General features: G+C 37.9%; 1 protein-coding gene across 3 annotated transcripts in view; it reads left to right on the forward strand.

Moving 5' to 3' along the window:
* The window catches only part of LOC126178163 (DNA ligase 1), a 132442-nt gene that overhangs the window by 84788 nt on the left and 33835 nt on the right, over nt 1–13819 (forward strand). For all 3 annotated transcript variants that reach the window (XM_049924512.1, XM_049924511.1, XM_049924510.1), the window contains 2 exons: nt 722–911; nt 2153–2325. In XM_049924512.1, the coding sequence (XP_049780469.1) occupies nt 722–911; nt 2153–2325 (363 nt within the window). The remainder of the gene's footprint in view (nt 1–721; nt 912–2152; nt 2326–13819) is intronic.

A 13819-nucleotide genomic window follows, 5' to 3' on the forward strand; every position in this document is an offset into this window, starting at 1 on the left:
TCCTTTTCAGTCCCCGTTCCTTCCTCCCCTGTAGCTCCCCCCATGGTCCCTTAATATTGAGCCTGGTGGCCTTGTCCTGCTGCCATCTAGTCCCTGCACGCTCTGCCTGACATAGCTCCCCCCCCCCCCCTCTCTAACACACACACACACACACACACACACACACCTGTACCCTGCTATCCCTTCTCCACCCCACTGTGGATTGCTGCTTTTGTCCAACGCAACAGTTTCATTCTGGTTGTAGCAACCACAGATAGTGGTCATGTGAGTGAGGTGTGTCTACTTGTGTGAATGACTGTGTGTTTCCTTTTCTGGAAAAGGCTTTAACCAAAAGCTTAATGTTGTTTGTGTTGCGCTCACATTACTCATATATGCCAACAGATGTTCAGGTTCCCACATGTTTGTATGACTATAGTGCAGTCTATACTGGGCTGCTTATAGATGACTGCACAGCAGACTTATTACAAATACGAAAGAAGAGTGAAAATAAGATGAGCTGAGAGTGGTGTCTGGGTGTCCTGTAATACTGTTTGCTGCCTCTGATTTCTCATTCCTGTCTTATATGATAAAAATATGCATATACAATTGTGTAAACTATTTTAAAACAGTTTTTCTTGTGTTTGCTATTCTCTCTTTTCTTTAGAAGTGTTCTGCAACAACTTTGTCATATTTATTTCTGTGATAAATGGCATTTGTGACTCACATGTAATGTTTTCTATAGCTCCCACAAAAGCAAAAGGAAAAACTGATGAAACAAAACAGAGCAGTCCAGTTACAGAAGAAAAAAATGAAACTGGAAGCAAAAAAGGTACTCCTATGATGGGATTAAAATCTGAGTCTACGTCAGATTATGAACCCACAAAAAATGATTATCACCCTATTGAAGATGCGTTCTGGAAACAAGGAGAAAAGTGAGTATATTGAAAATGGAAAAAACTTTCCTTCTCATCCTGTCCAGTAAGTCTCTCCTCACCCAGGGTTCTGGGTGACTTTCCCAAACTCTAACCTTTTTCCTAAATCTCTTCTGTCCTTTTCCTTCCCCTTCAACCCTTCTGCTGGAGGAAGTAATCACTGTCTCAGAAAGTTTGCATACATAAAACTTTTTTTTATATGTGTTTTTATGCCTTTGCTTGGTGAGAAGATTTTTTTTCTATCTAGTTTCATTATATTTTATTGTAGGAAATGAAGAGCAATGAACTATTTTCTCTGAAATTGCTTAACTAAGGATGTATGTCATACTAGTGAAGCTAATGTGAATATAGACTGAGGATTGTGAAGTTAGTACCTAAAGTTCATTCAAAGGCGTAAATGAAGTCAATACATTTTACATTGTAATTTCTCATCATGTTAGCCAGATATCAATAAACAGTCTTGATAAATGCTGGTGTAAAATGAAAAAATCATTTGAAAAAAATATGAAAATTGCAAGTAGACGATAGAATTGCCAGTATGTCAGGAGATTCAACTCCTAGTATTGCCAACAGAATTATTAGTAGAAATTAATACTCCTGGCTTTCGCAACTATACCTTCGTCCTTCTGGGAGGAATGACAATTTCATTGGGGCAAGTTCTTGTTGTCAGTATTTGGATCCCTCTCAGTTTCAGGTGTTTCAGGTCTGACTGACACGACCCCCACCCACCTACACACACACACACACACACACACACACACACACTCACTCACTCACTCACTCCACACACTCACTCACTCACTCACTCACTCACTCACTCACTCGCAGCAGCAGCAGCAGCAGCAGCAACCTTCCTGAAGAAGGAACATACAGTTCCAGAAGCTTGGTGTATTATTTTCTATGTTAAAGTGTTTCTGTCAAGAAATAATGGTAATTTCGTATGTCACTCATATTCAGTGAATTTGTCACATAACTGATTAGTAGGATATGAGTTGATAGTTAAAATCATTTGCTAGAAAGATGTGAGGTATTGCTCGATGAAAATGTTTGCAACCATGGAAATTCTGGATTTTGAGAGTTAACGCAAGGTTGAAATTCATTCATGAAGAGGTAGTTTCTTGATGCAGTGTTGTAATGTGAGTTACTATGTTATATTTGTTTCCACCTTTCTGCAACTGATAACTAGATGCTCCTCTTCTGTGTGAAACAGTATAAGCTAATGACATTTTTCCCATTTCCAGGGTCCCATACCTTGCACTTGCTAAAACTTTTGAATCAATTGAGAACATTTCAGCAAGGCTTAAAATTATTGAGATCCTTGCTAACTATTTTCGGTCTGTAATAGTTCTGAGTCCAGACGATCTACTTCCAAGTATTTATCTGTGTTTGAACAAGCTGGCTCCAGCATATGAAGGTATGTTCATTTAACTGTACACAGCTGGTAGATTCCATGTCAAATGGTCTAATTTTGGGAAAAGTTCCTACATGACCTCCACAGATTTCGCTGAAATTTTGTGTTAACATCCATATGTGTTCCCAGTAAACATTGGTAAAGTTTCAGGACCACTAATTCCATACTTGTGGGGATGAAGTCATTTGTTTGACCCCATTGCGCAGCTATCAACAGTGTACCTGTCAGTTTTCGGCAGCTTTGAGACATAATACCCCTGGCAGTATTTTCTTTAATGAAACAAAACTAGGCCATCTTGTACAACTTTTTGCTCTCTTGTAAGTTAAAGAATAATAATAAAAAATTTCCTGATCAATTTCCCTATGTTTAATTTGAAACAAAGTTGGCCAAAAAAATAGATGCTCAGAAAAAAATTTGAAGTTTAGCTTTTTATATCTCCAGAAATAATTTTGGGATGAACCTGAAACCTTGCACGTAATAAATTAGCAATACAAGGACTTAGATCATAAATTTCATTCTCCTGTCAATTTATTATAGCTTACAAGTTGAAGTTAAAGCTGACAACTTCTTCGAAAAGTGCCAAAAATGGCTATTTTGGTCCACTTAAAAAAAAATCTTAGGCAAACTCTTCTAAACTGTTTTCGCTAGAAAGACCATGTCCTAAACCATGTAAAAACTAGATTTGGTTTTGGATGCGAGCATATAAGGCCCTAAAAAATGACAACATGATGGAGGTGCATTGAGAATAGTACCAATTTGGTACTGGAGGGCAGCGTGGAGGGTAAAAATCGTAGAGGAGACCAAGAGATGAATACACTAAGCAGATTCAGAAGGATGTAGGCTGCAGTAGGTACTGGGAGATGAAGAAGGTTGCACAGGATAGAGTAGCATGGAGAGCTGCATCAAACCAGTCTCAGAACTGAAGACCACAACAACAACGAAGTACCGTATTTACTCGAATCTAAGCCACACTTTTTTCTGGTTTTTGTAATCCAAAAAACCGCCTGCGGCTTAGAATTGAGTGCAAGGCAAGCGGAAATTCTGAAAAATGTTGGTGGGTGCCACCACAACTAACTTCTGCCGTTGAATATATGTAGCGCTACACAGGCATGCTTTGTAGGCACAAAGATAAATACTGGCACCAAATCCTCTGCGTCAATAAATAAATTCAAGAAAAAGGTGGAAGACGAGTTTTTGTTCTCCGCCCCGAGTTTCGACCATTGCATTTTCATACATTATCCAACGAAGTAAATACAAATTCCGTATTGTTCATCTTCGAATGTAGCAGCATTTCAATGTACTACGAAAATCCGATTGGCAAGACTGTTTGGGATGTTTGTCAATATGGCCAACTCTACGGTCTGAAATAAAATAAATAAATAGGAACTTCTGTGGATTGTGAATCACATGCAGTATTCTCTTCACCATAAGAATAATACGAATATAAACATTTTGCCATGTATTGTTTCGTGTTTGCTGCTATCTCATTTAAATCGTGTCAGCCTAATAAACTACGAAACTAGAGTGAGACAACAGCAAATGCGGAAGAATATATATATCATGTCATGTTTATATTTGTATTATTCTTATGCCTAATAGTGATACTGTCACAAATGAAGCACAGAAATTGACTAGATTTTTAAATCTAAGATGACTCTTAATTTCTGTTCATAATGTAATGTACTAAAGAGGCGCCTGCAAAGATTTTCAAGCAGAGAAAAATTTTCGCTAAACTCTCGTTCAGAACATCTTCTATCATACACAGTGTATTTGGTTCTTGTTGATCATTATCAAAGAAAGCAGCAGTGTAAGTAACAACAAATAGCAGTCTCTTGCCATTGTTTCACTAACGAGACGATTCCTCTCTTTTTTTTTTTTTTTTTTTTTTTTTTAATTGTGAGCCGCAGTTGTGCTCATAAAAGCAAGCCATGCCGCGAGTGGCGACAGGCGGTAAACATGCACAATCAGAATGCGACAAACAATGCGTGACGCAGTACAGTAATGCATTTCAGCTTAGAGTGACGCAAACACCTATAACAAAGAAAACAGCACTTATCAGATCAAAGAAAAATAAGCAATCAATTCAAACCAGATGAAGCACGTGAAAAAGGAAGGGTACCCGTATAAATACGGACGGAGCGCCTGACACATAGCAATGGCTACCTGGTAAAGCTTAACTGCTAAGGTTACGATACGAACCAAACTACTGTAACTGTATCGCCATTCATTCGACCTAAATTGTCTCTCATATTACAATGGACCAACTTTGTTTCGATTTGGAGATGCGGCCTAAAACTTTTCTCTCCCCTTGAATTTAGAGTCTCAAATTTCAGGTGCGGCTTAGATTCGGGAAAATTTTTTTTCCTTGATTTTGAGTCTCATTTTTCAGGTGCGGCTTAGATTCGAGTGCGGCTTAGATTCGAGTAAATACGGTAAACATAAGCTTAGGATCCTAAAAGAGATCGCTTCTAACTTAAGCCTCTGGGCTTGAGATCCTGTGTAGGGAAACCATTATCAGGCTTTGGAACTTGTAGTGAACTAACCCATCCACGTCTGCTGTTGCACAGCTGTCGGGCATGGACCCAGGAGCAAATAGTATGCTCGTTTTCTCACTTAAAAGGGAACCAGCAGTGGTAAAGCTACCATAGCAACACATTGCTATTATTTCCATCAGTACACTAATAATCCACATAAAACTGCATACTGTGCTTACACAAAGTACGCTGTATCTTAAACTAGAATTCAGCCAGCACTTCAGTAACGTTGCACAATAAACGGACATGCTAATAATCCTCTGTAGAAAAACTGACTGAAATATATCGCAATGATTCAAGACAAGAGACCCCTCTTTTATGAAGGTTTTCTATTTATTTGGACTTTATCGCTCTTTCTGACCTTTAAGACTTAGGATATCGCCTTTCATAGAGAGTAATAAAAAAAATTGTAGAATACAATAAAAGATGTCAGCTGTGAGTACCATTTGAATATGGGCCCATTTTCAATGCATCTCCAGCTTGATGTTTTTTAGGGCTGTATATGTTCACATTGCTAAACCAGATCTAGTTTTCAGATGGTTTAAGACGTGGTATTTCTAACGAAAGTGGTTTTAAAAAGTTTGCAGAAGACTTTTTTAAAGCGTACTGTAGACCATGCACTGCATCAACGATCTGCTTCCACCGCCTTCTGTCTCTCGCAGCCTTTCCACCCTGCGGAAATTCCTAATGCTGCGGTGTCCTTCTCTATGTCATCTTTCCACCTTGTACGAGATGGCCCAATTGTCTTGTTGCCTGGAGAGTTCCTTCAAATGCTTTCTTGGTGATTTTGTTGTTTTCCATTCTGGCCACATGTCCAGCCCATTGCAGTCGTTGCTTCATTAACTGATAAATTTCATTGAACACAGGTTCCCAGATTTTTCTCATTACTTTTTTTTCAAAAACATTCAGTTTTTCTCTTTCATTCTTTCTAAGTGTCCAGCTTTCTGAACCATACAGTACTATGGGGCAGATAACAGTCTTGTATATCTTCATCTTTGTGGTGATTGACAAAACTTTACTTTTGAGTAGGCTGATTAGTGAGTACAGACATCTTGACCCTGAGGCTATTCTCTCATTTATATCCATTGTTATGATATTTTTACTGTTGAAACGTGATCCAAGATATTTAAACTGGAGAACTTTTCTGAATTTAGAATGTTGGTCAATTTCAAAGTAAGGATTTGGGTTTATGACTCGACCTATTTCCATATATTCGGTTTTCCCTTGCTTAATCAAGAGCCCGATTTTGGTGGCACTCTGCCTGAGGAATCTGTACATGTCTTTCAGTTCTTCTTCAGTTTCACTCAGCAACACTATATCATCTGCATAAGCCAGGAGTTTTACTTCACTATGTTCGAATTGGAGACCATTGCATAGATGTAAATTACTCTCCCGAACCACTTTCTCTATGAGAATGAAATTTTATATTGTAATACCTTGTATTTGTAAGTTGAGACGTGCAATGTTTTAGATCTATCCCGCAATTACTTCCTGAGATGTAAAAAGCTAAATGTTACCTTATTTTGTAGTGTCTGTTTTTGCTACAAATTATCCATATGAAAATTGCTCATGAAGTCTTTTTTACCATTTTGTTTAAGAAAATACAAAAAATTGCACAATTTGGCCTAATTTTGTTTCTTATGTGAAAATATTGCTGGAAATATTATGTTTCAAAGTGACTGAAAACTCATAGGAGCACTGTTGATAGCTGCACTGTGGAGTCAAAAAAATGACTGTACCTCCAGAAGTATGTTTATTGGGAACACATGTGAATGTTCATATGAAACTTATCCAAAATCCATGATGGTCATGGAAGAACCTTTTAACTGCTTTTCTGTAGTAGTCTTAAAATTATTGTAGAATCACCAGAAGACTTATGGTTAACATTGAATGCCATTACTCTTTTTTTCCTTTCAAGACATGTGGATTGTATGTCAACTAATGTCATAACTAGAGACTGGATTATATGCACCATAAAAACCTTAAAATATGCACACAAACATGCATGAAAAATGCATTAAAACTGTCAAAATATGCAAGATCAAATAATAATAATAAAAAAATGGTAGTTACTCTGTGCATTATGTCTCAAAAGTTGAACCTGTACATATCAATTACGAGGAAGAGGGCCAGCCACGCGAAACATCAGTTCATTTAGAACGATGATACCTTTTTCAGAATACTTTCTGCTTGAGGTTAGGAAGGAGTCCATTCTGGGATTATTTTTTAAAAACTTGTGATATGGGGATGCACACCGTGTTTCAAGAATTAGACCTTCTTTGTTGTTGTTGTCGGTAACAAGCAGATGCGATGCGAGGGAGTCACAGCAAAACATTCGATATGTACAGGACCAACTTCGAGATATATTGCACGCAGAGGGGCACTCTCAAAAACTCCGTAATATTTTATTTAAAAAGCAACATACAGTCATGAACTTTTTAGAACAGCATTAACTTTTAATTAATACTATTGGACCAAAGCACCATTTAAAATTTATTTTACATTTCTCTACTAGTTTAAACATAAATGACCAAGTACTGTTCCAAATGTTTGGTAATAAGATCGTGTCTTCAATCACTCAAAGCACTTTTGTAAGCAGAAAAGGACTGTTCTACATCAACTGAGGTAATTGGGCAGTATTTGAGTTTGGGTGCTATGTTGGCAGTTATTTCCAGAATGAGAGTTTCACTCTGCAGTGGAGTGTGCGCTGATATGAAACCTCTTGGTAGATAAAAACTGTGTGCTGGACCGAGACACGAACTCGAGACCTTTGCCTTTCACGGACAAGTGCTGTACCATCTGAGTTACCCAAGCACGATTCACGACCTGTCCTCAAAGCTTCAATTCTGCCAGTACCTTCCAAACTTTACAGAAACTCTTCTGCGAACCTTGCAGAACTAGCACTCCTGGAAGAAAGGATATTGCGGAGACGTGACTTAGACACAGCCTGGGGTTCGCAGGAGAGCTTCTGTGAAGTTTGGAAGGTAGGAGATGAGGTACTGTCAGAATTGAAGCTGTGAGGATGGGTCGTGAGCCGTGCTTGGGTAGTTCAGATGCCCACGAAAGGCTAAGGTCCCAAGTTCGAGTCTCGGTCCAGCACACAGTTTCAATCTGCCAGGAAATTTGGCAGTTATTGTTTCTGGTAAAATCTCTCCCATCCCATTAATAAAAGTATCGATTTGGCTCAAGGGTTCAAAGCCTGGATTATTGTTTAAAATATTTTCATACTTTCCTTTAAGTTTTCTTGGGAATACCTGCGACAGTGAGGAGCTCACTAGAATAATTTTATTCATTAACTGAATCGATTCATTCAACACTAAACCTTCAGTTTCAAACTTTTTAATACTTGCAAGTATGTGGGGAAAAATGAGTGCTAATCACAGCAGTGTCTTTTTTAATACAGGGATCATAAAATGCTTCCTTTCACTGGCAAACCCTCTGCACTATTGAAGTCACTTACTGCTCCTCTAGTGGCCTGGAAATGTTCATTGTAAAACAACACAGCTACAATTCATGGACCTCAACCAGTTCCCACTGGTTCATTTGGCACATTTGGTAGTTTTCTTTGTAAGTTTTGATGCGAGCAGGAGCCTTTAGAAACACTTTCTTGGTGGATGAAATCAGTTTATTTACATTCACAAACGTGGAATGTACTTCTGCAGCAAGGTGATGTACCCCATGAGCAAAGCATGTCACATGAATCACATTGGGATAAAATACTCGGAGGGCTTTTCCTGCTTTGATCGTATAGGGAGCAGCATCTGAAATAAACACAAATGTCCTTTCATCTGTAGAAGGTACTGGAAATATTTTTATAGTACTCTCATTCACAAATCTGGCAATCGTAGAATGATTTACTTTTTAAAGTTCTTTTCAAGTCACTATATAGGAAGAAAGCTTTTCTTTTAAAGCACCAACAGTTAAATTTGCAGTGTAATGACCACAAGTGCCAGTACTTCTGTCAACTGAAATCCAGATAATGCTGTCCTTGAGTTCATTGCGTATTTCTTCCAGAACATTTATGTAAATTATCAGTATGTAATTTTTATGCAATTTTTATTCATGTGGTATGTTTTGATTTAAACAGTATTTGTGCAAGAAGCCTTTGAGGATTGGGTTTGTAAGTTTGTGAAGAGGAATATTGCTTGCAATGAATGCTTCGCATAGATTCATGTTAAACCGACTTTTTGGTTATCTTTGGACACATCCATGCTACTGCAACTTGCTGTTGTCAGCTGTTGTCGTGGTCCTTTCTTCTGCATTCCTGCGATATGAAGACTTGTTTTTCTCGCAAACTTGACAATATAAAACAGTTCCGTCATACTAAATGTTCCAGGATAGTAAGCGATCCACGAGACAATGTTTATTTTTTCGGGCGGCATTGCACACAACACGTTACACACTACATGTTGTAAACACGTTCAACTGTGTACAAGTAAATAGAAAGCTAAACTGAAACAATGTACGTGCATCTAAAAGCTTGTTTAGTTTAATTTAATTATTGCCGACGCATACGGTATAACAGTGGAGGGGATTAACCAGGGGGCGCAGGTGCAGTAGCATTGACTCTGCCTGCCTGTTCCTGTTCCTCTTCTGTAATGATTTTGCCAGGCAGTGGCGTCTTGGTTAGCGATTGCACACAGTTTTAGGTTGCGGTCAATCCGTGAGACGTCAAAACTAGATCAAGCTAGAGACCGACCACCTCAATTTTTAAAATATTGTAGACAGAGCGAAAATATGCATCATCACTAGTTTTTAGCTAAAATATGCAATAACCGGTGAAAAGGAGCGAACTACGCAAATGCTTATAATCCGGTTTCTAATCATAACGTAATGAGTTGCTTTATTGCAATAATGTAGATGATATTAAAAAATCCTCTGACAGTGCAGAAGCTTTATTAGCTGTTATCTCTTCATGTCCTATTCTTGAACTCCTGCACCAGTTTGCAATTTTGTGATTTGTGTATTTCACTCACATGCTATTACTGACAATCATTTATCAAGGTACTCATGATTTCTATTCTGTTTTTTCATTAAGAGTCTGCTGCATAGTAGATTACAGGCAAGTATGAAGATGTACACAGAGGGAACAAGAATTATTGTATTAAAAGCAGTTATTTCACTGATAATTTTCAAATGTAATCATGTCCTAAGAAATATTCTCCAGTTGAAATCTGTTCGTTTGCCCCAGCATTTTATGCCTCCATGGAGATGCTGCTTGTGAAAGTTTCCAGTTATATAAGAATGTGCATAATTTTTCAAAGTAGTCTGGCACCAGAGTTCATTCCTAAATTGTGATTATGGAAAGCCTGTAAAGCACCCATTTTTGCTGCCTTTATCTTGTCCTTGAACCCAATTATTTCCTGTGTGTGTGTGTGTGTGTGTGTGTGTGTGTGTGTGTGTGTGTAGAATTAAACTTGAAAAAATGCAGGTGCAAACTCCTTTAAAAATTTCAGTAACTTTTGAGGAGAACGAAACACAGCGAGACTATGGTACTAGAAAAAATTATGTGAAACAGAAAAGAAGGAAAGGAATGTAGTCAGATAAATCTTGGGACCCAACTATGACAATGGGAAATGCAAGTTAAGAAGTTATAAAGAAGTTTATGAAAGAATTGAATGAATGTTAGACACACTAATGAAGAGAAGATTTGTATTCTGTGGACACAAAAAAAGTCTGGATAAGAAAATAATAATATTTTTTTAACTTTTTGAGAAGCCCATAAACACCAAGAATGTGTATCAAACAAGTTGAAGCAGACCTAAGTGAAAGGTACATAATAGGGAAAAGAATAGGAAAACCAGAAAAGTTCAGAACAAACGCAAAAAGTTTCAAAACCCTCCAGGAGAAAATAAAGAAAAAGGCAGATGCAAAGCCGTCAGAAGAAAGAAGAAAAACAAAGGGGAAGAATGAAAAACTATTGGAACAAAGGAAAACGTATTTTATTTCATGTGGTCCTCAGCGGGCCAAACCAGTAAACAAAGTTATGAAAAATTCCATTGATATCAGTGCCATCCCTCCAAACTCAGCAATTTTAGGTTAACCCCCTCCCCCCCCCCCCCTCTCTCTCTGTGACAAAAAAATCTTTTGAGAACAGTGGAAGAACCTATTTCTTGGTCATAATAATTAAGTTACCTCCTCACCAACACACACCTGGTTTCAAAATAATGGAGAATTTCAGATGCGTATGGTAAATCAGGGAAACTTTTAAAAAAATGGTAAAATCTCATTTTTGTCTCAGTATATGAAATTGTTTGTCTATTGAGATGTCATGCATCGTAGCTGACTGGGTGCAGCTGAGTTCGTGCACCGCTTCCCTACTCCCTCATTCTTAGTGCTTCTCCCCTTGCTACCATTTCCTTCAGCTTGCAGTTACTGCTGCCACCATTTTTACCACTAGCCTAGCAGATGCTGACGAGAGGCAGGGAGGCGTGAAGAGTGGTTTATTTGGATCTGATTCTCAGAGATTGTTAACATAGTGGCCGGAGATGGCAGTCATGTGTGCACGAGTTATGTCTGAGTGAGTGTGAATGTGCAAATGCTCTTGTTTTCTGACAAAGGCTATGGTCGAAAATATAGTTGGGAGAGGGCGATTGTCTTTTCTGTGTGCCTGTCTGCGGCTCAGTGATCATCTTTACGGTCAGTTGCTACCTATCTTCATTAGTATTGATTCACAGGGTATTTGTGCAAGTTATCTCTTGCATGGATTGATCGCTGTGGTTCCATCAACATGTTTCTGTGACACGTTAATAGCCACCCACACGAGGGGACTGCCATGACGGGCCAAAACCACAGGCCATTTCTGTAGCTACCTCTAACAGATTGGGCCTGCCGATCTGAAGCCCATTGTTTCCCAACTAATGTGCAAGCCCTGCCCATCGGATCCACTCTCACTGATCTGCTGCATGTCAGGTCTGTTTGTGTAAGGCATAATGCGGTGGATTTTCGTGGTTTATCCAAGGACCCAGAACTGTGGCACTCCTCAGCAGGCCAGAGGCCCCGAGCAATGGACTTAATGGATTGTGACTGTCACACTGCAAGGACATTGTACAGTGAAGCATTTTATAGACATTTTATTTATTCTAGTACATATTGCCACTTCAAAAATAATTTATGTATTAGAAAATATTAATAAGAAGAAGAAGACTGTGGCAGTTTGTACACTATATACTCATATATTTCTTGAAACAAAAATAACACAGTACCTGTAAAATAACACAATACCTGTAAAATAATGGACATAACACAGAAATAATAACTGACAATAATGAACACAGTAGAACCAACATTTTATTGGTGGTCACCTATAGTGTTGGTTTACACAACTCTTCCCATCGTAAACACTTCTTTCAAGAGGCTGCCTTTTTTCTGACATTATATCTGGAATCAGTGAAGGTATTTTAAATCTGTCTAGTGACTCCAAGGAAATTCATATTTTGTCACAAAATGTTTTTTGTTTTATTGAAATAAAGTAACAATAGTGGTCTTAATGAAGCACACATTGCATTGGGCTTGCTTTCTCCACCTAAAAACAGTTCATTACAAAAGATGTTGATGTTAGTAATTAAGATTTGTGCTCACGTGAGGGAGAAATACAGAAGCCCTTCTTTTGTCAATGCATGTCTTTACTTACCCTTGAGATCTCAAAATTTGTCAGAGAAAAATGCTAAAACTTGTCTGGAAATTGGGGAATATCAGGGAATTTCACCTTTGGAAACTTGTGGCAACCCTGATGATGCCTTTACCATGTCGGCCCTGATTCTTTGCTCTTAAATATTAATCATTCTTCTGCTGGCAGGATATTTTTAGTTTTTTGCTCATATTTTCAGCACAGTGATTTGTAACCAAGATCCAGTTGTAGTGGGCTGTATTGTGTCCTGTGTATCTGCAGTAAACTGTTTATTCACTTCACAAATTTAAATACCTCAGAAGCATTCATCTCATCAAACTTGTTAGGAAACACTTCGTTTGGATGATGGAACGTACTGTAACTACTAACATTTCACAACACATAAGCCTTTGGCAAGATGACTTATGAAAAGTCCTGCGTGGCTGAAGATGAATTAAGTGATTGTATCATGCATTTCTTTGACGGGTAAGCTGTGTCTTAAAAGTCAGCTATTACCTCAAGAATTTAAGAGATATTGGAAGTACATAACCATTTCAACAGCTTGAGCAAGAAAGAACAAATTAAAAACACAACAATGGCTAACGCTGTACTTGCTTATCAGTAGAATCTCCAGTTGTGGCAACAGAATCAGATGGTAAAAACCCTTAACTCTTTAAAAAGAAATTGTTTAGAAATTTTTTCTTAAAGAAGGGGGCATAGGGGCCAAACATAGCTTTTAATAAACAGTAAACAAGCCTGTGCACAGATTATTCCAATAGACCTAAGATAAAGAGCAAAGTGGTTCAAACAGAGCTCCGGTTTTCTATATATGGTATTTTTGTGTGCTGAGCCTTGCATTTCACACCCATACAGATTTCAGTTTATTTTATTGAATTGTTATATAACTTACACTTGTTAAAGCTACTCCCTAGTTAGTGCATTGACATTCCCTTAAAAGAGTTCACAAAATACCAACAGTATTCTCATACTATATGGCTTTCTTACTGATAAGGTGCTGCAAATAAAAAATTGTATGCAGTAACTGTACAAAATTCAGCTGGTCTTTTAGTGTCAAATGCAATTAGAAATTTTTTTCGTGTCATACTATTTCAAAACATTATAATAATAAAACAAATAAAAGGTGATCCAGAGCTTCTGTCACTTCACTACACCATTCCAGGTAGTGTTTCAAATTAGCAGCAAAATATTTGATATGGTGATATAAATCTAGTGGCATTAGGCGAACCAGTGATTGAGTGCTGTTGGTGATGGTCAGTCACTGCTTGTAAATTTGTTTACAAAAGATTACGATGAATTAAGTTTAGCTGCCAGCTCTATATGTGAGTGTATTCAG

This window comes from Schistocerca cancellata, chromosome 1 (genome assembly GCF_023864275.1).
Source record: "Schistocerca cancellata isolate TAMUIC-IGC-003103 chromosome 1, iqSchCanc2.1, whole genome shotgun sequence".
In the NCBI taxonomy this organism is placed as follows: Eukaryota; Metazoa; Arthropoda; class Insecta; order Orthoptera; family Acrididae; genus Schistocerca; species Schistocerca cancellata.